General features: G+C 44.0%; 1 protein-coding gene across 4 annotated transcripts in view; it reads left to right on the top strand.

Annotated features, from left to right (window-relative positions):
- fbxo11b (F-box protein 11b) overlaps positions 1 to 24,453 on the top strand; it is a 215,976-nt gene that overhangs the window by 165,688 nt on the left and 25,835 nt on the right. For 3 of the 4 annotated variants that reach the window (XR_011948202.1, XM_072511178.1, XM_072511198.1), the window contains 7 exons: positions 2,926 to 3,143; positions 3,248 to 3,333; positions 3,422 to 3,516; positions 4,286 to 4,408; positions 4,497 to 4,582; positions 6,609 to 6,685; positions 6,798 to 6,941. Coding sequence is in view for 3 of the 4 variants with exons in the window: in XM_072511178.1 (XP_072367279.1) it covers positions 2,926 to 3,143; positions 3,248 to 3,333; positions 3,422 to 3,516; positions 4,286 to 4,408; positions 4,497 to 4,582; positions 6,609 to 6,685; positions 6,798 to 6,941 (829 nt within the window). In the remaining variant the exon portion in view is untranslated. The remainder of the gene's footprint in view (positions 1 to 2,925; positions 3,144 to 3,247; positions 3,334 to 3,421; positions 3,517 to 4,285; positions 4,409 to 4,496; positions 4,583 to 6,608; positions 6,686 to 6,797; positions 6,942 to 24,453) is intronic. The other variant, XM_072511187.1, reaches the window with a different exon arrangement.

The raw sequence follows: 24,453 nt of genomic DNA, 5'->3' as shown, positions 1-24,453 counted from the left end.
ATTTACCCCTTAGTGGCCAAAAGGTTAGGTGGAGTTATGGGTTAGGGTGGGAGCGTGGGCCTCGGTGGGGTACTCCTTCGGAGGGTCGGTGCAGACTCGATGGGCCAAATGCCATCCTTCTGCACTGTAGGGATTCTATGAAATCTTGGAAGGCGTTCAAACTGAAAAATAGGATAAGCTGACCATTGGCTAACAATTACAGCAAGGGCTGTTGGTTGGAGAAGAAAAAAATAAACTTGTAATGTTATGGTACTTTTCTTGACCTCAGGACATGTCAAAGTGCTTCACAACCGATTTGGCTTTATTATCATGTGTACCGAGGTATAGTGAAAAGTATTGTTCTGCGTACAGTCCAGACAGATAGTTCCATACATGAAAAACAGGACATATGATAGATGCACAATGTAAATACATAGACATCGATGAAGCATACTTCAGTTCAGTGCATAAGAGGGTCATTCTGGTAACAGCGGGGAAGCAGCTGTTTTTGAATCTATTGGTGCGTGTTCTCAGACTTTTGTATCTCCTGCCCGGTAGAAGAGAGAATAACCAGGGTGGCAGGGCTCTTTAATTATGCTGCTTGCTTTCTCAAGGCAGCAGGAGGTGTAGACAGAGTCAATGGATGGGAGGCCGGTTTGTGTGATGGACTGGGCTGTGTTCACGACTCTATAGTTTCTTACAGTCTTGGGCTGAGCAGTTGTCATACCAAGCTGTGATACAGCCAGATAGGATATATAATTAAGTACTCTTCAGGGCAACACGGTGGCGCAGTGGATTAGCCCTGATGCCTCACTGCGCCGAGGTCCCAGGTTCGATCCCGGCTCTGGGTCACTGTCCGTGTGGAGTTTGCACATTCTCCGTGTTTGCGTAGGTCGCGCCCCCACAACCCAAAGGCTAGGTGGATTGTCATGCTAAATTGCCCCTTGACTGGAAAAAATGAATTGGGTACTCTAAATTTATTTTAAAAATTAAGTACTTTTCAGGTGTACTTGCTTTTGCAGTGTAGGAAATAAGAACAGCAAGCTCCTACAAACAATGCAATAATGGGCAAATGTTTTTTTTAAATAAATTTAGAGTACCCAATTCATTTTTTCCAGTTAAGGGGCAATTTAGTGTGGCCAATCCATTTACCCTGCATATCTTTGGGTTGTGGGGATGCGACCCACACAGACACGGGGAGAATGTGCAAACTCCACACAGTGACCCGGGGCCGGGATCGAACCCTGGTCCTTTGATGCTGTGAGGCAGCGGTGCCACCGTGCTGCCCTATGACCAAATAATCTGTTCTGGTGATCTTGGTTGAAAGGTAAATATTGGTCAGGACTCCCTTTCTCTTTGAAATCGTGTCTTCTAATGTTTGATGCCCACTGGGTCCTCTGTTTAATGTCTCTTATGAAAGGCACTCCTGACGGTGCAACATTCCCTCAATACTGTACTAAAGTGTCAACCTATGTTTTGTGCACAAATGGATGGAGTGATTGTTGTATTTAATGGTGAACTTTTGAAAGGCTTGGTAAAGGCTTTCAAGAGGGGAAGTGAACAATTCTTTTGGCAAGTCCGCAGTTGAGTATTGGACCAAGGGGAGGTAATTGAGTGGTGAGGAGATGGACATGAGAACAAGTGTTGGGTCTTCAGACGGAATTAAGTCTCAGTTGGGAAGGTAGGAGTTGGCTATGGAAAAATGTGCTACAAGAGATTATGTTAGGGTACTTTGAAGGGAAAAGCTGAGGCAGACATGTGAATAATCTCAGTTTTGATAAAGAAGTCCATTGGGGCATAATACTTGTGTCATTTGGGAAGAGATGAGGCTAAGGAGGAACGTTGAAGGAGATGTTTAATTATAGAGGAGAGATCTAAATTGCTGTATGTTGTTTTATAAATTTAAAGTGCCCAATTAATTTTTTTTCCAATTAAGGGACAATTTAGGTGGCCAATCCATCTACCCGTTGGGTTGTGGGGGCGAGATCCATGCAGACACTGGGAGGATGTGCAAACTCCACACGGACAGTGATCCGGGATCGAACCCGGGTCCTCGGCGTTGTGAGGCAGCAGTGCTAAGTCTTTGATTTCTTAACCTACTGCAGAGTTGATGTAATTTTTTTTGTTGCATTTATTAAGTTTGTGTTGACAAACTTGAGTTGACTGACTTTGGCATTTCTATAAGTGAAATATAATTAATTTTAATTTGATTATATTTTAAATATGGTTCTGATGGCCCCTCTCCCATAATACTTGTTCAATTAACCAAGAAGAAAAAGGAATATTCTTTTTATATCTACATGCTAGGTAAGAATTAGCATAAATAGACATAAATAGAGAGCAGCTGAACTGCATTCCAAACTTTGATTCCATGTACAGTTGGGAAGCGATTTTAATGGTAATGCTGCAGTACAAGTGTAATTGTGTATTGATGGTTTTGAATCTAATTATTTAATACTTCAAGCAACAATGCAAATTGAAGTTGAATGAGGTAAGCCTCAAGCTTGAATTATGATTAAGCTAAAGCTTTGTGTCTGAGGCAACTAGGATTTGAGTGCCCAAACTTGGCCCAGTTGGATACATTTGGTGGAATTTTAATGGACCTGCATAAGATTTAAATCGGTGTGCGTAAATGGGATTATGCAAACTTTTATAGGTGCAGTACATTGTGGGGAGGGTGAGAGGGATTTCGAAATACCCATTTTACATTATGGGAGTGAGGAATGGAGAGTTTACCTCTGCGGTGTACTCCAGATTGAAATGTTAAAATGTTATTGGAGGGAAGGGGGGAAAGTAAAACATTTTGTGATTCGAATTTTTTGATACTGCTCCCATCTATAATGTGCACAGCACAGCCTTCGGATGTTCGCTATTATATTTCCATTTGATGGACTTTTAAATTCGACCATTCACCATGAATAATCATGGAATTTTTATTTGTTTCAGGGTTACTTTGAAAGCTGTAACATTCATCGTAATCGAATAGCTGGTTTTGAAGTGAAAGCCTATGCGAACCCTACAGTAGTGAGATGTGAAATTCACCATGGGCAGACGGGAGGGATTTATGTACATGAGAAAGGACGAGGCCAGTTCATAGAGAACAAAATCTATGCAAACAATTTTGCTGGTGTGTGGATTACATCAAATAGTGACCCAACTATTAGGTAAGCTTTTGGGCATCATTATAGTCATCAAGATAAATATGTATCTCCTAGGTAATTTATATCTCCTAGGTAATTTAATGTGTTTTCTTTGTTATCCTCCTTAGGGGGAATGCCATTTTTAATGGGAATCAGGGTGGCGTTTACATCTTTGGAGATGGCAGGGGCCTTATAGAGGGAAATGACATTTATGGTAGGTTGAGGAATATATCCATTTCAGTTGAAGCTTTTACTTTTTGAATCTTATACGTTCATAATTATTTTAAAATCCTGTACCCTAGGAAATGCATTAGCAGGAATACAGATTCGAACAAATAGTTGTCCAATTGTACGCCATAACAAAATTCATGATGGCCAACATGGAGGTATTTATGTGGTAAGTCTATAGCTTGTGTTTTCTGTTTGGTATGGAATGTTGGGGTGAGGGAGGTTAGAGAAATAAGGCTGTATTAAGTTTAGAAAGAAAATGAAACGGATGTCATTATTTTGCTTGGTTGGTTTAAAAGGCTCTGGTGAATGTGGAAGCTACATTTAGAAATGCTTAACTAGCCTGAGTTCTTTAGCTAAATAAAACACGTATGTATTACTATGTGGAAATACAAGTTATTGAAAGTTAAAGGAAAACTCAATGTTAGAAACCTGAAATAAAAATACCAAATGTTGGCAATGTAAAACCAGTGTACAATTATCCAGCTTAAATGTCAATAACCTGCATAACTTAACCATAGATTCTAACTGATCTGTGTATTTTCAGGATTTTGCTTTATTTCCAGTCCATAAAAACTGCATATAATTCTTGGATTATCTTGTAACATTGTCTTTCAAACAACCAAATAATTATTGTAACAGTGCTGCTTTTGCTGTAATTGCAACCACTGTTACCACAAAATGATGAGTAGCTTGTTGCTGTTGTGTCAGGAGAGTATGAAAACTGAAAAGCCAACCAAGAATTACACTTGGGGAAACTAAAATTTCTAGAGGAGAAAGACGAGAAAAATTTATGGAATTCTGTACAAGTTGAAATAGGTTATCTTTAGCACCAAGGAGAAATCCTACCTTAATATTTGCAGGGTTAAAAGTGGTAGGAAATGCACCATGTTGAGCTACAATCAGAATGCTAAATGTTTTTAATATTTATTGTTAAGCACGAAAAGGGGCAAGGTGTAATTGAAGAAAATGAAGTATACAGTAATACCCTGGCAGGTGTGTGGGTAACAACAGGAAGTACACCAGTGCTACGGCGAAACCGAATACATAGTGGCAAACAGGTACATATGAATTCATTAGAAGTGTTTTAGCAAATCTGATGGTTCAGCAGTGATAACAGTATTCATGACAGAGTGTTTGTTTTACAAGGTGGGTGTTTACTTCTATGACAATGGCCATGGAGTGCTTGAAGACAATGATATCTACAATCATATGTATTCAGGGGTTCAGATTAGGTAAGCTTTATGTTCGCCTTCATTGGGGCTTTGATATCTGATTTTGTCTTGGTGCTGTCTTAAATTGTTGCTGCAGTTGAGAATAAAATGCAGACATTAGTTACATTAAAATATTCCTTATCATAAAGTCTTAAAATCTCAATGCTTTACTCCGAGTTACTTCTGGAGTGAAGATTTGGTTGACTGAGCCAGATTTCATATCAGTCATTAAGTCTTGCCACTTAAGAACAAAGGTTCTTTTTTATATAAACTAACAAATAGATAAATATCAATGCAATATCCATACTTAGTTGTTTAATGTGTTACTGATGGCCACAGTATTCCTACAAGCCATTGCCAACCCCGCTCTAAAAATATTTCATTATGTGAAGAGCTTTGAAATGTAGGAATTGATCATCTGCAATGTAACTGCAGTTTCTTTTTTCTCATGTGATCTGGAATGTCAAATAAGTTAATGAAATATGAGCTGGATTAAGATTAATGCAGTCACATTTAAGGTGCATTAATTTATAAGATACTCTTAAAGGTGTAAAATGTCTACAGGTTGAAGAGAAATGAAAGGAATAGAAGGGAACTTTTAGGATAAATATGTGTGACATTTTATTATCTATTTGCAGTTACAAATTAACCTAATTTCTCCTTTCAATTAAAAAAAAAAGAAATTCTGGTAGCTGGTACACATGGACACTATTGAAAACTAAACTGCGGTGAAGATGTTTCCTCAGATGCTAGCATTTCCTGTTACTTTACTGAAAGCATCAAGTCAGGTTAGAGAAGGAACAAGATTGAAGTGAGAGGTGGGGAGAAAAAATATTGAATGAAGGCTCATATGCATCCCTTGCAAGAGAGGGGCAGGACACTATCCTTGGGATGCTTTGCACATTTACTGAAGGCCAATTCAGACGGCAAAGCTGTTGGATGGCATTTGCTGCTGAGTCGACTTTTATTAATTGAACTGCATACGTGTTCCAGGTATGTTGTAATATTGTTGAAGTGGGAAGGTTCTAAGTGATTTGCCGCAGGATTGGTGGGAGGTGCCATATTTAATTTATGTCATAGACTTGGATTCAAAACTTAATTCAATTGGGAAAAATTGTGGTGAAACCAAACTTACGGATTTGAAGGAAGCATCTTCGAAATTACAGAACTCGCTGGACAAACCGTGCAAATGGACAGAACAGTAGCACAGATGCTGGGGGAATTTCCCTGCTGGTCTTTGGGTATTGGTATATAGAATCTTTTGCGTCTAACTGAGTGGGTAGATGGGGTCTTGGTTTTAACATCGCAAGGAAGAGACCTGGTTATGTTTTTGTGGAAGAACGTTTCTGGTTTTATTGATCATTCAGCCATTTTTATGAGGATTTGAAGGCCATGTTCAACAATGAGTGTTGTATATTGGAGAAACGTTCATGTTGTATACTGCTACTTTGGACTGGCGTCATTTTGCTTAAGTTTCACATACATTGCTGATACATTACTTGCAGAGTAATTTGTAAGTAAAAGCAATTTGTCTTTTGTATGAACTCTACCGCTGTGTTTGAGATGTACTTTCGTTAACTTTATAATATCTTATTGGTTGAAAACAAAATTTTTTTTTTTTTTTTGTAGTTTACCTTCCAGAATTTTGTTCCACATTCTGCAACACTAGTAGCTCAATTCAAGTGGCAATGCATCAAGGAGAGATGAAAGTCTTTCTATATTTGGTGCCATGGCAAAAAAACTGCATGAGAGGCCACAAGATTTTCAGGCTAGAAGCAAAGGTGTGCTTTTTCTTTAGGTTCTGTATTAAAACTATTTTGGTGTCCAATCTCTGCATGGTGTACTAATTGTACTAAAGCTTTGATGCTTGAATTTTTCGAATCACTGAAGTACTTTGTATTTTTTGTCATCGGTGCTGAGAAGTTTATATTGATTCAAGTCCTGCATAATCAGAAAATGAGCACTATTTGGGAGTGTATTTCTCTGACGTACTTGTTACTATTGTAAGACATTAATCTTAGGCTAGTTTAAAATTTGTGATCCACAGAACTGGAAGCAACCCTAAGATTCGACGCAATAAAATATGGGGAGGGCAGAATGGTGGAATTCTTGTTTACAATTCTGGTAAGTGTCCATTGTGGCTGCAGGTCTTTTCATTATTGTTTTTCTGTTCTGTTTTATTTTTTCCTCAATTTCAGATCCAAGTGAAATTATTTCTTGATGTCAATTAATACAGGTCTTGGGTTTATAGAAGATAATGAAATATTTGACAATGCAATGGCCGGTGTTTGGATTAAAACAGACAGTAATCCCACACTCAGACGGAACAAAATCCATGATGGCCGAGACGGGGGTATCTGCATATTTAACGGAGGCAGGGGTAAGGATTTATAGCTTAAGATTAAAATAACTTGTACAGTTTAGCTTCCCAAAGGCTAAATGGGGAATTGGACAGTCTGTATGGTACGAAACTAAAGGGACCATGGTCCTGGTTTGATCCCTGGCTGGTGGTGTCAGCTGATCAAATTAAAAAGGTGCAACATTCATTTCTTTCAACCAGAGAAGGGGGGTGGAAATCAGATTCTTGTCGGTAAACTTTATGTATGTGTACTTCGGATTCATACAAACCTACGAATTAGGAACAGGAGGAGGCCCACTCGATGCTTCAATACTGCTCCACCACTCAATAAGATCATGGCTAATCTGATTCTAACCTCAACCCCCACATTTGTGCCTACTCCTGATAACCTTTCACCCTCTTGTTAATCAAGATTCTAATCTAGCTCAGGGGCGGCACGGTGGTGCAGTGGATAGCACTGCTGCCTCACGGTACCGAGGGCCCGGGTTCGTTCCAGGCCCCGGGTCACTGTCTGTGTGGAGTTTGCACATTCTCCCCGTGTTTCTGTGGGTCTCACCCCCACAACCCAAAGATGTGCAGGTTAGGTGAATTGGCCACGCTAAATTACCCCTTAATTGGAAAATAAATAATTGGGTACTCTAAATTTATTTTAAAATAGAATCAAATCTAGCTCTGCCTTAAATATATTCAAAGACATGCAGCTACTGCCTTTTGAGGAAAAGAGTTTCAAAGATTCATGACGCTCAGAAAAATATTCTCCTCTCCTGTGTATTAAATGAGTGAGCCCTTTTAAAAAAAATATATATTTATTGAGGTTTTTGCCAAAATGTTAACAAACAACGCTATAAAATCACAAGGATACAGCACAGCCAGCAAAAAAAAAAAAAGACCCCACATATATGAATGCAAAGGGGGACAGGAGAACAGCAGTATATCTTATGGTCTTATCGAGGAGAAGGCAGGAGAATGGGGACGCGAAATATATCAGCCATGATCGAATGGTGGAGCAGATTATGGGCTGAATGGCCTAATTCTGCTCCTATATCTTACAGTCTTATAACAGGCTCTATTCAATCATTAGACACAACTTGATACCTCTATAAGCCCAACTAGAGATCAAGGGAGAATCAGGATAAGACCATGAAAAGATGGTAAAATGGTGCACACCTTCGCATGCAATTGCCACGAGAGTTCAGAATAAAGTTTTCACGCCATGTTCAGCCACATACCAATATATATCTCCCTCGACTCTAGCACCAGAGGCACCAATGGCACACCGCAACCTCTCCTCGGATACCAGACCGATTTGCACCCATGCAGGAATCAGTCATGGATTCTTTATACCCACCCTTTAAAAACAAAAAGGCTAACGAACAAACACAATAACCTCTGCTCTAAAAGGGTGTTACATGTGTATCACGCAAGTCAACATAAACCCAATCTCAGACCCAGCGCAGAACATCATCACACATTTATTCAGAGAGGACCAGCAACAACATGAACAGATTACGATCAGTGCTGTCAACACCTCCCAAGAAAACAAGAAGGAGAACTAGAACTACCAAGAGTGGACCATAAGATAATAAAAGATCAGGATTCCACCATTGGCCCGTAATCCGCTGGTGCACACCCATTGCCCATTAATGGTGAAGAGAACAATGCTCATTCAAACAAGAAAACATCCTGACCATTAAGGGGCCAAAAAGGGGCATCCCAAGCTCCAGGGCACCACCGGATACCAACTACAGCATGGGACCTGGCCTATCCCATCACTTTATGACACATCGGAATCAATACCCCAGAACTTCCAGAACACCCCAAAACCAAACCCCAGTCGATCCTGCACTCACTAATCATACCTCGGGTACCGCACCACTCCCATCTACACCAAAAACATTTTTGTACGCCAACCCCAGCCAATGAGACCCCCCCCCCCCCCACCCAACCCAACCACCAAAGAGAAGAATTTCCAACGCACCCAATAAATCCCAACCACAATAAGTAGGACATTCAGGAAACAACCATATAAGACTACATGGAGAAGGGGCCTACCTACCTCCGCTTGAGAGAAGGTCTCTAACAATGTTGAGGCATGACGAACACTCGCGCTCTCTCTCTCCCTCCAACAAATCTGTCAAAGATTGGCCAAGCCCACCTCTGCGTACCACCACCCCATTCCTTCTATTCCAATAGCTCAAAAAAGAGACCCAGAAAACACAACAACTTCAAAATTCAGAAGGAACCCAGTCCTTCCCAGGATACATATTCTGTCTGGGCCATCAAAGGCAACAAGCACGGATTCTTAGCTCCAACTGGGAGGCTATCCTCAATCTGTAAGGATTTGACTAAGCCCAGCACTCGACTAGTAATCCAGAGACCCAGAGTCATGCTCTGGGGATCTGGGTTCCAATCCCGCCATGGCAGATGGTGAAATTTGAATTCAATAAAGAAAAATCAGGAATTAAAAGTCCAAACGGTGATCATGAAACCATTGCCAATTGTCATAAAAACCCATCTGGTTCACCAATGTCCTTTAGGGAAGGAAATCTGTCATCCTTACCTGGCCTGGCCTACATGTGACTCCAGATCCACAGCAATGTGGTTGACTCTTAAATGCCCTCCGGGATGGGCAATAAATGCTGGCCCAGCCAGCGAGGCTCATATCCCATGGACGAATTTAAAAAAAAAACTCCACATTAACCAACCACCCAATTCATCTTCATTGTAATAATAATCTTTTATTGTCACAAGTATGAAGGTACTGTGAGAAGCCCCTAGTCGCCACATTCCGGCGCCTGTTCGGGTAAGCCGGTGCGGGAATTGAACCCACGCTGCTGGCCTTGTTCTGCATTACAAATCATCTGTCTAGCCCACTGAGCTAAACCGGCCCATTGTAAAGGAGATATGGGGTGTCTAAAAAAAGACTTCCTTCCCATAACCACAAGGATTACAACACATAATGGGCGCGATTCTCCGACCCCCCACCGGGTCGGAGAATCGCCGGGGGCTGGTGTGAATCCCGCCCCCGCCGCGTCCCGAATTCTCCGCCACCAGAGATTCGGCGGGGACGGGAATCGCGCCGCGCCGGTTGGCGCCCTCCCTGGCGATTCTCCGGCCCGGATGGGCCGAAGTCCCACTGCTAGAATGCCTGTCCCGCCGGCGAGGATTAATCCACCTCTCTTACCGGCGGGACAAGACGGCGCGGGCAGGCTCCGAGGTCCTGGGGGAGGCGCGGGGCGATCTGGCCCTGGGGGGTGCCCCCACGGTGGCCTGGCCCGCGATCGGGGCCCACCGATCCGCGGGTGGGCCTGTACCGTGGGGGCACTCTTTTCCTGCCGCCTTCACCACGGTCTCCACCATGGCGGAGGCGGAAGAGACTCACTCCACAGCGCATGCGCGGGGATGCCGTGAGCGGCGGCTAACGCTCCCGCGCATGCGCCACCCGGCAATGTCATTTCCGGGGCACCAAAGGCCTTTTTCAGCAGCTGCCGGGCGGAAATCAGTCCGGCGCGGGCCTAGCCCCTCAAAGTTAGGGCTCGGCCCCCCAAGATGCGGAGGATTCCGCACCTTTGGGGCGGCCGGTGCCGGACTGATTTGCGCCGTTTTTGGCGCTGGTCGGCGGACATCGCGCCGATACCGGAGAATCCGCCCCATATCTGGAATTAAGAAGTCCAGTGATGACCACAAATACTATTGTCGATTGTACTACAGTACCAGACCAAACCCCAACAGTGGCTAGGAGACTGGAATGGAACCCCAATATTTAAGTTTATTTTAAGACCGTGCGGAAAGAATGATTCACTCCAGGAGTGATTTGCATGAAAGAAAATAGGGCTTATGGTATTTCTAAAACCGAACTTTATTGTCAATACAATATTAAACTTCGTACCCAAAAAGAACAGCTTACAATTGGCCCTTAACACTACTAACCAATTTCCCATAAAACAACAAAAAAAGAAAAATACAGCTCTCAATCTAAAATTAGCAGGGCATGAAGTAATGCCTCTGGTTAGAAGCCATTCATACTCTGGCTGTATATCTTCAAATAGTTACATCTACTGAGTTGTTTCAACTCTTCCGTGTCTTCGGATAAGACTGCTCTGCTTTTAAACACTCCTATTTAGAAAGAATTGTGGACTCCGAGTCAGGCAGATCAGAACTCAGCTCTTCTCTCTCTCTCTCTCTCTCTCTCTCTCTCTCTCTCTCTCTCTCTCTCTCTCTCTCTCTCTCTCTCAATGCTTCTCCAAACTCGCTCGCTGTTTTCTGAGTTCCACCCAACAATGACCACCAAGCTCCCCAAGCTGAAACTACATTATCTCTGCAGGTTGCAAAAGCACAATTAACTCCCCAGGGACTTCCCAGACAAACCACTATACATTAGCCCAGACTGATGAACACATTCCTTGCCAGTTTCTCCTGCTGTTTCCTTGAAGCAAAACAAAATACTTTTTAAACACATTCTAACTCCAGGCTTTTAACCCTTAAATTGGCTACTACATTTATAATCCAATTTTCCTAACATCTTCCAATCGTCACAATTGTCATTAAAAAAAATTCCCAGCTGGTTCATTAATGTCATTTTAGGAAAGGGAATCTGGAGTCCTCACCTTTGGTTGACGTGACTACAGATCCAGAGCAATGTGGTTGACTCTGAAATGGCCTAGCAAGTGCCTCAGTTATATCAAACCACTACAAAGTCAATAAAAGGGAAAGAAACCAGATGGCCCACCCGGCTTCGGCCAAGGCACTGGAAATTACAACGGCAAATCCAGCCCTGTCGACCCTGCAAGGTCCTCCTTACTAACATATGGGGGTCTGTCAAAACTGGGAGAGCTGTCTCGCAGACTAGTCGAGCAACAGCCTGACATAGTCATGCTCACAGAATCATACCTTACAGACAATGTCGTAGATCCCTCTATCACCATCCCTGGGTATGTCCACCAAGCCAGGGGGTCGACCCTGGTTAATTGAAGAGTGCAGGAGGGCATGCCATGAGCAGTGCAAGGCATTCTGAAAAATGAGGTGTCAACCTGCTGAAGCTACAACACGGGACTGCTTTCATGCCAAACAACATAAGCAGCAAGTGATTGACAGAGCTAAGCGATCCCACAACCAATGGATCAGAGGATAATAAAGGATCAGGATCCCACCATTGGCCTGTAATCCCAGTCCTGCCGCATCCAGTTGTGAATGGTGGTGGACAATTAAACAACTCAATGGAGGAGGAGGCTCCATAAATATCCCCATCCTCAATGATGGAGGAGCCCAGCACATCAGTGCAAAAGATAGGACTGAAGCATTCACAATATTCTTCAGCCAGAAGTGCTGAGTGGATGATTCATCTTGACCTCCTCCAGAGTTTCCCAGAATTTGGGGAAATTAAAACCGATGCATCAACTATCTCAATAGCCACTTCATTCAAGACCTTGTGGTGAACTCCATCGGGACCTGGGATTTGTCAGTCCGCAGACCCCAAAATCTATTCAATACCACTTCTCTGGTGATTGTAATTTCCAAGTTCCTCCCTCCCTTCCATTTCCCGATTTACAGCTATTTCTGGGATGTTACTTGTATCCTCTATAGTGAAGTATGATGCAAAATACCTGTTCAATTCATCCGTTATCGCCTTCCCATTATTAATTCCCCAGATGAGGGCAAGATTGAGTTTAAATTTGAAAACTTCATAGTTGAGGTCCTTGCTGACACGGTCTAGTTTCTTTCCGCATTGGCCATTTGGTGAGGACCTAAGGACTGTTAGCATGCATAAAGCCATACACCACTGGGAGAAGTAGACTTGTAACCTGCAGTATGGGATAAAATTTCTGAATGATAGCTTTTCATATACTTTTAGCTAGTGTTATGAGTTTAGAATAAAACCATTTTAGTTGCATTCTGAAAGGAATGCGGTATTGAAGCCTGAATTAACACAGTATCCAAGTACTACCTAGATTTATATATATTCCCTAGGAGTTTTCAGACTCAGCCAACCTCCTGGTGTTAGTATGTGTAACTTACCTCACAGAGATAACTGGCTTTGAAATGCTGAATTTATGCAAGTTTGCAAATGGGCAAAAGCTGTTAACTGTGAAGGCTTTACTGATCACTTGGGGTTACCCTTAAAGGGAGATGACTTTTTTAAAATTCAGAGTACCCAATTCTTTTTTCCCAATTAAGGGGCAATTTAGCGTGGCTAATTCACCTACCCTGAACATTTTTGGGTTGTGGGTGTGAGACCCATGCAGACATGGAGAATGTGCAAATTCCACACGGACAGGGCTGGGATCGAACCCGGGTCCTTGGTGCCGTAAGGCAGCAGTGCTAACCACCATGCCATCCCGGGGGGAGGGGGTGATTTCTTAAGATTGCCACCTATGACATGAAAGGCATTTCTTTGTATCAGAATGATTATGGCCTACCTTTGGTTCTATATTTGAGTTCCATTTATTTCCACACTAATACTGTGGTTAGCTATACAAGTTCACCTCCAGCTTTAAGTGTAACTTTTGGACCATGTAGGATATGTAGATCATTTGTAGAAATTGTGGTTTGCTGTGAACATGAATAAAGAAAAATCAAATTGTCCCAGTCAACAAGAATCAGCATCTTCAAAAATGGAGAAAAAGTTACAAAGAAAAATAGCGGCTACACTTGATGCTTGCAAATAAATAAGTATTTGCCAGTAACTGCTAGGATCAGGATTTTTTCAGTTCTTTCAAACCCTAGTTTTATGTGTGACATGAATTTTTTGACAGCATTTTTACTGAGTAGTATCACTAATGAAAACGTCTTCTCAGTGAAGTGAAATGACAGATTCCAAAGGAAAAACTATTTTGTGAATTATAGCATGGTTATATCCAGAATGAATAGCTGTCCATCAATTTAGAGTGAATTTGAACCCAGATTCCAATGCAAAAAGGCGGCAGCTATTGAGGACCTATTGATATGAAGAGTGTTTCCCCACATTTCTTAGTATTGAAGTACCGTTGTGCTTCCCTTTTTCCCTAGTATGGCTGATTAGCTCACATATCCCCTTCTAATGACACCTGCTAATTGGCTTGACTCAGTTGGTAGGGCACACAAAATGAAAAATAATTTAAGCTGATATGCTCCTTTGTCAGCTGATATTAGATGCGATGTTAATCTTTTGAGCTGCCTGATCAAGTCTCCTGTCAGTGGTAGGGAAACTATTGGAGAAAATTCTGAAGGAGGTAATCTAACTCCACTTGGAGAGCCAAGGTTTGATCAGGAATAGTTAACATGGTTTTGTCAGAGGGAGGTCAAGTCTAACAAATTTGATTGAATATTTGAGCATGTGACCAGGTGTGTAGATGAGGGTAGTGCAGTTGATATAGTTTACATAAATTTCAGCAAAGCCTTTGATAGTGTCCCACATGGGAGGCGTATAAAGAAGGCAAATGCACATGGGATACAGGGTAACTTGATACGGTGGATTCAAAATTGTCTTAGCTGTAGGAGACCGGGGATGCTGACAGGCTTTAGTGCCTGGAAGCCAGTGTCCAGTGGTGTAACACAAGGATCTGGACTGGGTCCCCTATGTTTCTCATTTATAGAAATTACATGGGTGACTATTGGGGGGGGGGGGGGTAGGATCAGGAAGTTTGCGGATGACGTAAAGATTGGCTGGGTGGTTGACAGGTTTTTTTCATTTTTCCAATTAACGGGCAATTTAGCGCGGCCAATCCATCCACACTGCACATCTTTAGTTTGTGGGGGCGAAACCCATGTAGACACGGGGAGAATGTGAAATCTCCATACGGACAGTGATCCAGGGCCGGGATCGAACCTGGGACCTTGGCGCAGTGAGGCAGCTGTGCTAACCACTGCACCACCGTGCCGCTCCTAACAGTGAGGTTGATTATTATTGTCATAAGTAGGCTTACATTAACACTGCAGTGAAGTTATTGTGAAAATTCCGTAGTCGCCACACACCGGCGCCTGTTCAGGCACACGAGGGAGAATTCAGATTGCCCAATTCACCTAACAGGTGCCGTGGGTTTCAGGAAGGTATAAACGGGATGGTTCAATGGGCAAAAATGGTATTTTAACCTGAAAAGTGAGTTGATACACTTTGGAAGGATTAATGTGACAAGGAAGTATTTGAATGAATGGCAGACACTGGGAAGTTTCGAGGAACAAATGGACCTTAGCCTGTTTGTCCATGGATCTATGTTGCCTCCCAGATGCCAGGGTCCGCGATGTCTCGGATCGTGTTTTCGATATCCTTAAGGGGGAGCAGCCCCAAGTCGTGGTCCACATAGGCACCAATGACATAGGTAGGGATAGGGATGTAAGGCAGGAATTCAGGGAGCTAGGTTGGAAACTTGGATCTAGAACAAACAAGAGTTATTATCTCTGGGTTGTTACCCATGCCACGTGCTAGCGAGACAAGGAATAGGGAGAGAGAGTAGCTGAACACGTGGCTACAGGGATGGTGCAGAAGGGAGGGTTTCAGATACCTGGATAATTGGGGCTCATTCTGGGGTAGGTGGGACCTCCAAACGGGAGGGTCTACACCTGGACCAGAGCGGTACCAATATCCTGGGGGGGAAATTTGCTAATGCTCTCCGGGAGGGTTTAAACTAGCTCAGCATGGGGTTGGGAACCTGAATTGTAGCTCCAGTATACAGGAGGTTGAGAGTAGTGAGGTCATGAGTAAGGTTTCAAAGTTGCAGGAGTGTACCGGCAGGCAGGAAGGTGGTTTAAAGTGTGTCTTCTTCAATGCCAGGGGCATACGGAATAAGGTGGGTGAACTTGCGGCATGGGTTGGTACCTGGGACTTCGATGTTGTGGCCATTTTGGAGACATGGATAGAGCAGGGACAGGAATGGTTGTTGCAGGTGCTGGGGTTTAGATATTTCAGTAAGCTCAGGGAAAGTGGTAAAAGAGGGGGAGGGGTGGCATTGTTAGTCAAGGACAGTATTACGGTGGCAGAAAGGACGTTTGATGAGGACTCGTCTACTGAGGTAGTATGGGCTGAGGTTAGAAACAGGAAAGGAGAGGTCACCCTGTTGGGAGTTTTCTATAGGCCTCCGAAAAGTTCCAGAGATGTAGACGAAAGGATTGCAAAGATGATTCTGGATAGGAGCGAAAGCAACAGGGTAGTTGTTATGGGGGACTTTAACTTTCCAAATATTGACTGGAAACGCTGTAGTTCGAGTACTTAAGATGGGTTCGTTTTTGTCCAATGTGCGCAGGAGGGTTTCCTGACACAGTATGCAGATAAGCCACCGAGAGGCGAGATCATATTGGATTTGGTACTGGGTAATGAACCAGGACAGGTGTTAGATTTGGAGGTAGGTGAGCACTTTGGTGATAGTGACCACAATTCGATTACGTTTACTTTAGCGATGGAAAGGGATAGGTATATACCGCAGGGCAAGAGTTATATCTGGGGGGAAGGCAATTATGGTGCGATGAGGCAAGACTTAGGATGCATAGGATGGGGAGGGAAACTGCAGGGGATGGGCACAATTGAAATGTGGAACTTGTTCAAGGAACAGCTGCTGCGTGTCCTTGATGAGTATGTACCTGTCAGGCAGGGAGGAAGTGGTCGAGCGAGGGAACCGTGGTTTACTAAAGCAGTCGAAACACTTGTCAAGAGGAAGAAGGAGGCTTATGTAAAGATGAGACATGAAGGTTCAGTTAGGGTGCTTGAGAGTTACAAGTTAGCTAGGAAGGACCTAAAGAGAGCTAAGAAGAGCCAGGATGGGACATGGAAGTCTTTGGCAGGTACGATCAAGGATAACCCTAAAGCTTTCTATAGATACGTCAGGAATAAAAGAATGACTAGGGTAAGAGTAGGGCCAGTCAAGGACAGTAGTGGGAAGTTGTGCGTGGAGTCCGAGGAGATAGGAGAGGTGGTAAATGAATATTTTTTGTCAGTATTCACACAGGAAAAAGACAGTGTTGTCGAGGAGTATACCGAGATACAGGCTACTAGACTAGAAGGGCTTGAGGTTCATAAGGAGGAGGTGTTTGCAATTCTGGAAAGTGTGAAAATAGATAAGTCCCCTGGGCTGGATGGGATTTATCCTAGGATTCTCTGGGAAGCTAGGGAGGAGATTGCTGAACCATTGGCTTTGATCTTTATGTCATCATTGTCTACACGGATAGTGCCAGAAGACTGAAGGATAGCAAATGTTGTCCCCTTGTTCAAGAAGGGGAGTAGAGACAACCCCGTTAACTATAGACCATTGAGCCTTACTTCTGTTGTGGGCAAAGTCTTGGAAAGGTTTATAAGAGATAGGATGTATAATCATCTGGAAAGGAATAATTTGATTAGAGATAGTCAACACTGTTTTGTGAAGGGTAGGTCGTGCCTCACAAACCTTATTGAGTTCTTTGAGAAGGTGACCAAACAGGTGGACGAGGGTAAAGCAGTTGATGTGGTGTATATGGATTTAAGTAAAGCGTTTGATAAGGTTCCCCACGGTAGGCTACTGCAGAAAATACGGAGGCATGGGATTCAGTGATTTAGCAGTTTGGATCAGAAATTGGCTAGCTGGAAGAAGACAAAGGGTGGTGGTTGATGGGAAATGTTCAGCCTGGAGTCCAGTTACTAGTGGTGTACCACAAGGATCTGTTTTGGGGGCCACTGCTGTTTGTCATTTTTATAAGTGACCTGGAGGAGGGCGTAGAAGGATGGGTAAGTAAATTTGCAGACGACACTAAAGTCGGTGGAGTTGTGGACAGTGCGGAAGGCTGTTACAAGTTACAGAGGGACATAGATAAGCTGCAGAGCTGGGCTTAGAGGTGGCAAATGGAGTTTAATGCAGAAAAGTTTGAGGTGATTCATTTTGGAAGGAATAACAGGAAGACCGAGCACTGGGCTAATGGTAAGATTCTTGATAGTGTGGATGAGCAGAGAGATCTTGGTGTCCATGTACATAGATCCCTGAAAGTTGCCACCCAGGTTGAGAGGGTTGTTAAGAAGGGTTACGGTGTGTTAGCTTTTATTGGTGGAGGGATTGAGTTTCGGAGCCATGAGGTCATGTTGCAGCTGTACAAAACTCTGGTGCGGCCGCATTTGGAGTATTGCGTGCAATTCTGATCGCTGCATTATAGGAAGGATGTGGAAGCATTGGAAAGGGTGCAAAGGAGATTTACTAAGATGTTGCCTGGTCTGGAGGGAAGGCTGAGGGACTTGAGGCTGTTTTCGTTAGAGAGCAGAAGGTTAAGAGGTGACTTAATTGAGGCATACAAGATGATCAGAGGATTGGATAGGGTGGACAATGAGAGCCTTTTTCCTCGGATGGTGATGTCTAGCACGAGGGGACATAGCTTTAAATTGAGGGGAGATAGATATCGGACAGATGTCAGAGGTAGGTTCTTTACTCAGAGAATAGTAAGGGCGTGGAATGCCCTGCCTGCACAGTAGTGGACTCGCCAACATTAAGGGCATTTAAATGGTCATTGGATAAACATATGGATGATAAGGGAATAGTGTAGATGGGGTTTAGAGTGGTTTCACAGGTCGGCGCAACATCGAGGGCCAAAGGGCCTGTACTGCAGACCTTTTGGCCAAGGCAGCTGAAGGCATGGCCACCAATGGCAGAGGAATTAAAATTGGATATTCGAGACTTCCGGTGGAGTAATATAGGGGGAAGGCCTACGCGAGGTGGCTCCCGCTAGAGTACTGCACATTTTTGCCCTTTTACTCTGAGTTTCAGGGGGTATTTTCTTTTGAAAACCCACATAATTAATGGAATAAGGATTCTATATGATTAAAATGCCCTGAAAAGTCAGGGGAAAGAAGGCGGACAGCATTTTTTTGCATCCAGGGAATAAAGATTTTTCCCCCTTGTACATCAGATATACTCGCAAATCGATTTTTTTGTGTGGTGGATCGGTCTCTCCTTTCTGTGTTGGCCACTGAGTACTCCGTGATTGTGATTCTGGACCATGCCCCGCACTTTGTTGATTTGGCATTAATCGGTCCCTCCCAGCGTTCACCATGGAGATTGGACACATTATTACCGGACAAGAAATAATGAACGCGTGTCCAATTCCATTGGGGACTATATAAAATTTAATAAAAGTAAGTTAATTTCACCTTCCACGCTGTGGGAAGGTCTTGGGGTGGGGTTGTCTCAGAAAACGCCCATGGTAAAGACAGCGTGGGCAGAACAGCAGAGATGGGTGGACTTGAGGTGGACCACCAGTACTCGCTTGTCCCAACCCCGGAGTTGTTGGCAAATAGGAACAAGCTGCGGACACAATTCAAGCTACTGTCAACAGACAGAGCGGTGGGCCAGCTGCGATGCTCGAGGGGCATGTTTTATGAATCCGGGGAGAAGGCTAATGGCCTTTTAGCTCACCAGCCTAAGGGGCAGGCGGCTTCCCGGGAGATAGTACAGGTACGCAACTCGAACGGCAGCCTGATTTCCACTCTCCTCAGGTTATTGCAGCTTTTGAATTGTTTTTAGATCGGAGCCTCTAGCTGAGGGATCAGTTATGACTGACGTTTTGGACAGATTATCCTTCCCTGAGGTGGAGAGGAGGGATGAGTTGGAATCCCCGTTGGGGCCCAGAGGAAATTATGAAGTGCATTGGGAAAGCACCTAACCCAGATGGCTCCCACATTGAATTGTAGAAGAAGTTCGCAGAGAAGTTGGTGCCTTTAATTCTGGACCTCACATTGGCCTCAATCCCCATGATTCTCAAGAAAGACAGAACCGTGTGGGTCGTATTGACCCAACTCACTCTTAAATGAGGATGTTAAGTTACTTGTCAAAGTGCTGGTGCGGTGGCTGGACCTTGCCTCCCAGAGGTGATCTCGGAGAATCAGACAAGCTTCGTTAAAGGTCGGCAATTGTCGGCCAATATTCGTCGCCTGCTGAACGCTGTTCTTTTCCCCTCTGCCCGAACCGGAGATGATTATTTCCCTGATGCTGAAAAGGCATTTCATAATATGGAGTGGGACTATCTGTCTAAGATTGTTGGGTTGTTTGGCTTTAGACACGAGTTTATCTCCTGGATTTGACTAGTGTATAGGGCCCCCACTGCTAGTGTTCGCCCGAATGCCCTGAACTCTAGTTACTTTCCATTGAGTAGGAGCACGAGACAGGTGGAGCTCATTGTCTGCACTTCTGTTTGCTTTGGCACTAGAAAAGCTCGCTGAGGTCTTCTATTAGATGGAATGGGATAAATTGGGGAGGAGTGGAGCATTAGATGTCCCTTTACATGATGAACTACTTCTCTATCTGACGTCCAGTATCCTCTGTGGACAAGATAATGAAGCTCCTTAGGATTTTTGGCTCCTTCTCTGGTTACAAGTTTAACTTGGACAAGAGTGAATGTTTCCCAGTCAACCCCCCTCTGGAAGGAGGGCCCAACTGGGAATGTTATCTTTTCGCCATCCCAAAACTAGCTTTTGTTATCCGGGGGTCCGGGTGGCCCACAATTGCGCCTCGCTTCATAAATTAAGTTACACTAACCTGGTTGATCATGTCAACCCAGATTTGCAGAGGTGGGCTAACCTACTTCTGTCCTTGGCGTGCAGGGTTCAAACTATAAAAATTTAATTTCCCTTACAATGTCTCCCAATTTTTCTCCCTATGTCCTTTTTTTGACAAGTCAACAAATTAATGTCGTCCTTTATATGGGCGGGTATGAATCCAAGGACTCTTCCCAAAAGAGAGACAATCAGGGAGGCTTGGCACTACCCAATTTATTGTTTTACTATTGGGCAGCCAATATTCAGAAGATATTATTGTGGTTCAGCGATTACGGCTCCAAATGGAAGTGAACTCCTGCACTGTTTCTAACCTTGGCGCAAAAGTTACTGCAGCATTGCCTTTCCGGTGAGATTTTCCCCGAATCGAGTGGTGGTCTCCATCCTGAGAATTTAGAAGCCGTTCATGCAGCATCCATGATCTGTCCCCTGTCTTCGCTAGCCCCCATCTGCATTGCCCACCTTTTTCTGCCACTGTGTTTGGACTCGACATTTAAGTCATGGGAGGTGGAAGAGTTTGGAGACCTGTTTGTGGAGGAGGGAGGTTTGCCAGTTTTAAGGAATTGTGGAGAAATTCCAACTGCCTGGTTCCAGTCTTTTTAAGTGCTTTCAGATTTGCGATTTTGCACGCAAGACTTTCCCCTCCTTTCCCTTGGCAAAACCCTCTTCTCTGTTGAAGAAAATTTTGTCTTTGGTCGGGTCTGATGCGGGGACTATTTTGGGCATATATGGCCATATCCTCTCAGAAGAGTCGACTATATTGAGAGCGAAATGGGAGGGTGAATTGGGACCCAATCTGGATGGTGAGATCTGGAGTGAGGCCCTTGGAAGGGTCAATCTTGCGTCGTCTTGTGGCTGCTAAGTTTGATTCAATTCAAGGTGATGCGTAGGGCGCATCTGACTAAAGCGAGGATGAATGGATTTTTCTCTGGGTGGAGGACAAGTGTGAGCGCTGCTCTTGGGACAGCTAACCACACTCATGTTCTGGTCTTGTCCCAAGTTGGTAAACTTCTGGGCCTCTTTCTTCAATGCCATTTCTCAGATGCTCAATTTTAATTTGGATGCATGTCCGCTTGTGCCCATTTTTGGGGCATCAGAATCACTGGGGGTGAAGGTGGATGTCCTCGCCTCGGCCTAGTTCCTCACCTTGGTTGGGTGATCTCATGTTTTTCTACATTTAGAAAAGTTTAAGTACACCATTAGAGGGTCGGTAGAAGGGTTCTGCCTAAGATGGCCGCCATTCATTTCCTTTTGTAAGGAGCGAGTCACCATCAGCTGTTAGGGGGTTTAGTTTTTTGGGTTAAGTTAATAAGTGTTTTTGTTTAATTGTCTTCTATTGTGTAATGTTGGTTAATTGTTTTGGAAGGTTTTGTTTAATATGGAAAAGTTTTTTTTTTTTTTTTTATATATATATATATATATATATATATAATCTATATAATTTAAAATATTGGATATTCGAGAGCCCAGAATTAGAGAAGTGCAGAAACTTGGAGAATTGTAGGGCTGGAGGAGACAACTGGGTTGGGGAGGAAAGAGACCTCGGCTGGATTTGAAAAGAAGGATGAGAATTTAAAAATGGAGGCATTACTGTACCAGGGGCCAATGTAGGTCAGTGAGTACGGGGGTGATGGATGAATGGGACTTGATTTGAATTAGGATACAGGCATGGGCCAATAACATCCGTGGAGTGGCATTAAGAATTGGATTGCTACTCTGCTTCTACTTGGTTCCCTCGAAGTGAAGCCGCTTCTTTCTCGACCAACACTCGGACTGGATGAGAACAGTGTAATGCAGAGGGTTCCGAAGGCCTTGTGTTGAGGGCAGCGGAGTCAGATGAGGCAGCCTTGCCCTTTTTTTCTTTACAGCACACTCTGCAAAAAGCTGGTAAGTTTAAATGTCCAGGCACTTCAAGAAGGTGGGGGGGGGGAGAAGAGGGGGGGGGGGGGGAGAAGGGGGGGGGGGGGGGCGGAGGGGGAGAGAGGGGGAGGAGAGTGTTTGCTGTGGGCAGGGGGTCTGCACTATAGGTAGCCAGTGCTATAGTGATTTCTTGGGTACTGTAACACCATCTGAAATTTGAGATTTATATTATACTTTTAGATTCCCAGAGCAATTGTTGTGTAATCCTTACCTGGGGACTTCTGGCAGGGGGTCCCCAGCACATCTTTGGGGTACCCCCCAGACAACACCTTGAGCTTGGAAGATATGGGCTATCATTTCGGATGAATTTCAGTTAATAAAGAGTGGATGCTGGGAGCTGGCCAGGCGAGCATTAGAGTAGTTAAGTCTGTAGAAAACAAATAAGGATTTCAACAGCGGATTGTTGAGCCAGAGGTGAATTTGGGTGATGTAACAGAGGTGGAAGTAGCAGCCTTTGGTGAGGGAGTAGATATGTGGTCTGAAGTCATATTTCACTTCATGTGTTTTACTCAGCAAATTTGCTGTTGACTTACCTCGGTTTCTGGTCAGGGTATTGGCCTCTTTGTCATGTCGTCATAGTCAGCGGCAGCAATTGATTTGTACTTTCAGCATATTTTTCTGGGTATTTCGGCGGCAATGTTTCCTCGATTTTTTGAGTCCGCAGGTGATTTAATTTAGTCCATGGCTTGGAGGGAACATTGACCAGTGAGCCGGGCTTATCTGGTATAGGAATTTGGATGAATGCTTAGTCTTGCTCTGCAGCCTTGGCTCTTATTTTGCTGAGGATCAGAGATCCAAGTAACCTGCCAGGTAGAGTCACAATGGCAATATGAAAATATCCAGAAGTTGTTGCACTGCTTCCTGCAGTTGAAAGCTGTCGGAAACTCATTCTCACAGTTCAATGCCCCACTTCAAAACTTTGTTGTCATACTTGGAATATAGTGGTCAATTCTGGTCGCCACAATACCAGAAGGATGTGGAGGCTTTGGAGAGGGTACAGAAGAGGTTTACCAGGATGTCTGGTATGGAGGGCATTAACCATGAAGAGAGGTTGGATAAACTTGGTTTGTTTTCATTGGAACACCGGAGGTTGAGGGGCGACCTGGTAGAAGTCTACAAAATTGAGGTACATGGACAGAGTGCATAGTCAGTAGTTTTTTCCCAGGGTGGAGGTGTCAATGACTAGGAACATGGGTCTATGGTGAGAGAGGCAAAGTTTACAGGAGATGTGTGAGGGAAATTGTTTTTCACAGAGGGTAGTGAGTGCCTGGAACTGGCTGCCAGAAGAGGTGATGGAAGCAGGTACGATAGTGACATTTATCATTGAATTTACAGTGCAGAAGGAAACCATTCGGACCATCGAGTTTGCACCGGCCCATAGAAAGAGCACCCTACTTAAGCCCACACCTCCATCCCCATAACCCAGGAACCCCACCTAAACCTTTGGACACAAAGGAACAATTTAGCATGGCCAAGCCACTTAACCTGCACATCTTTGGACTGTGGGAGGCAACCAGGGCACCCGGAGGAAACTAGGAAATATGATGTTGTGGCTATTACAGAAACATGGTTAAAGGAAGGACAGGATTGTCAGCTAAACGTTGGAGGATATAGATGCTTCAGGAGAGATAGATGGGGATGTAAAAGGGTTGGGGGAATAGCATTATTGGTTAAGGAGAATATTATAGCCGTACTGCGGGTGGACACCTTGGAGGGCTTATACAAAGAGCCAATCTGGGTAGAGCTCAGGAACAGGAAGGGGGCAAGCACAATGTTGGGGGTTTATTGCAGTCCCCTCAACTGCCAGCGCGAGATTGCAGGGCAGATAGGTAGAGAGATTTTAGATAGGTGCAAAAGTAGCAGGATTGTTATGGTATGGGACCTTAACTTCCCCTTTGTTGACTGGGACTCACTTAGTGCTAGGGGCTTGGATGGGGCAGAGATTGTAAGGTGTTTCCAGGAAGGCTTCTTGAGGCAATATGTAGATAGTCCAACTAGGGAAGGGGCAGTACTGGAACTGGTATTGGGGAATGAGCCTGGACAATTGGTTGAGGTATCAGATGGGGAACATTTTGGGAGTAGTGACCACAATTCTGTAAGTTTTAGGGTACTTTTGGATAAGGATTAAGGTGCTAAACT

The sequence above is a fragment of the Scyliorhinus torazame genome, chromosome 1, assembly GCF_047496885.1.
Source record: "Scyliorhinus torazame isolate Kashiwa2021f chromosome 1, sScyTor2.1, whole genome shotgun sequence".
Taxonomy (NCBI): domain Eukaryota; kingdom Metazoa; phylum Chordata; class Chondrichthyes; order Carcharhiniformes; family Scyliorhinidae; genus Scyliorhinus; species Scyliorhinus torazame.
This window is presented reverse-complemented; position numbering and strand designations above follow the sequence as displayed.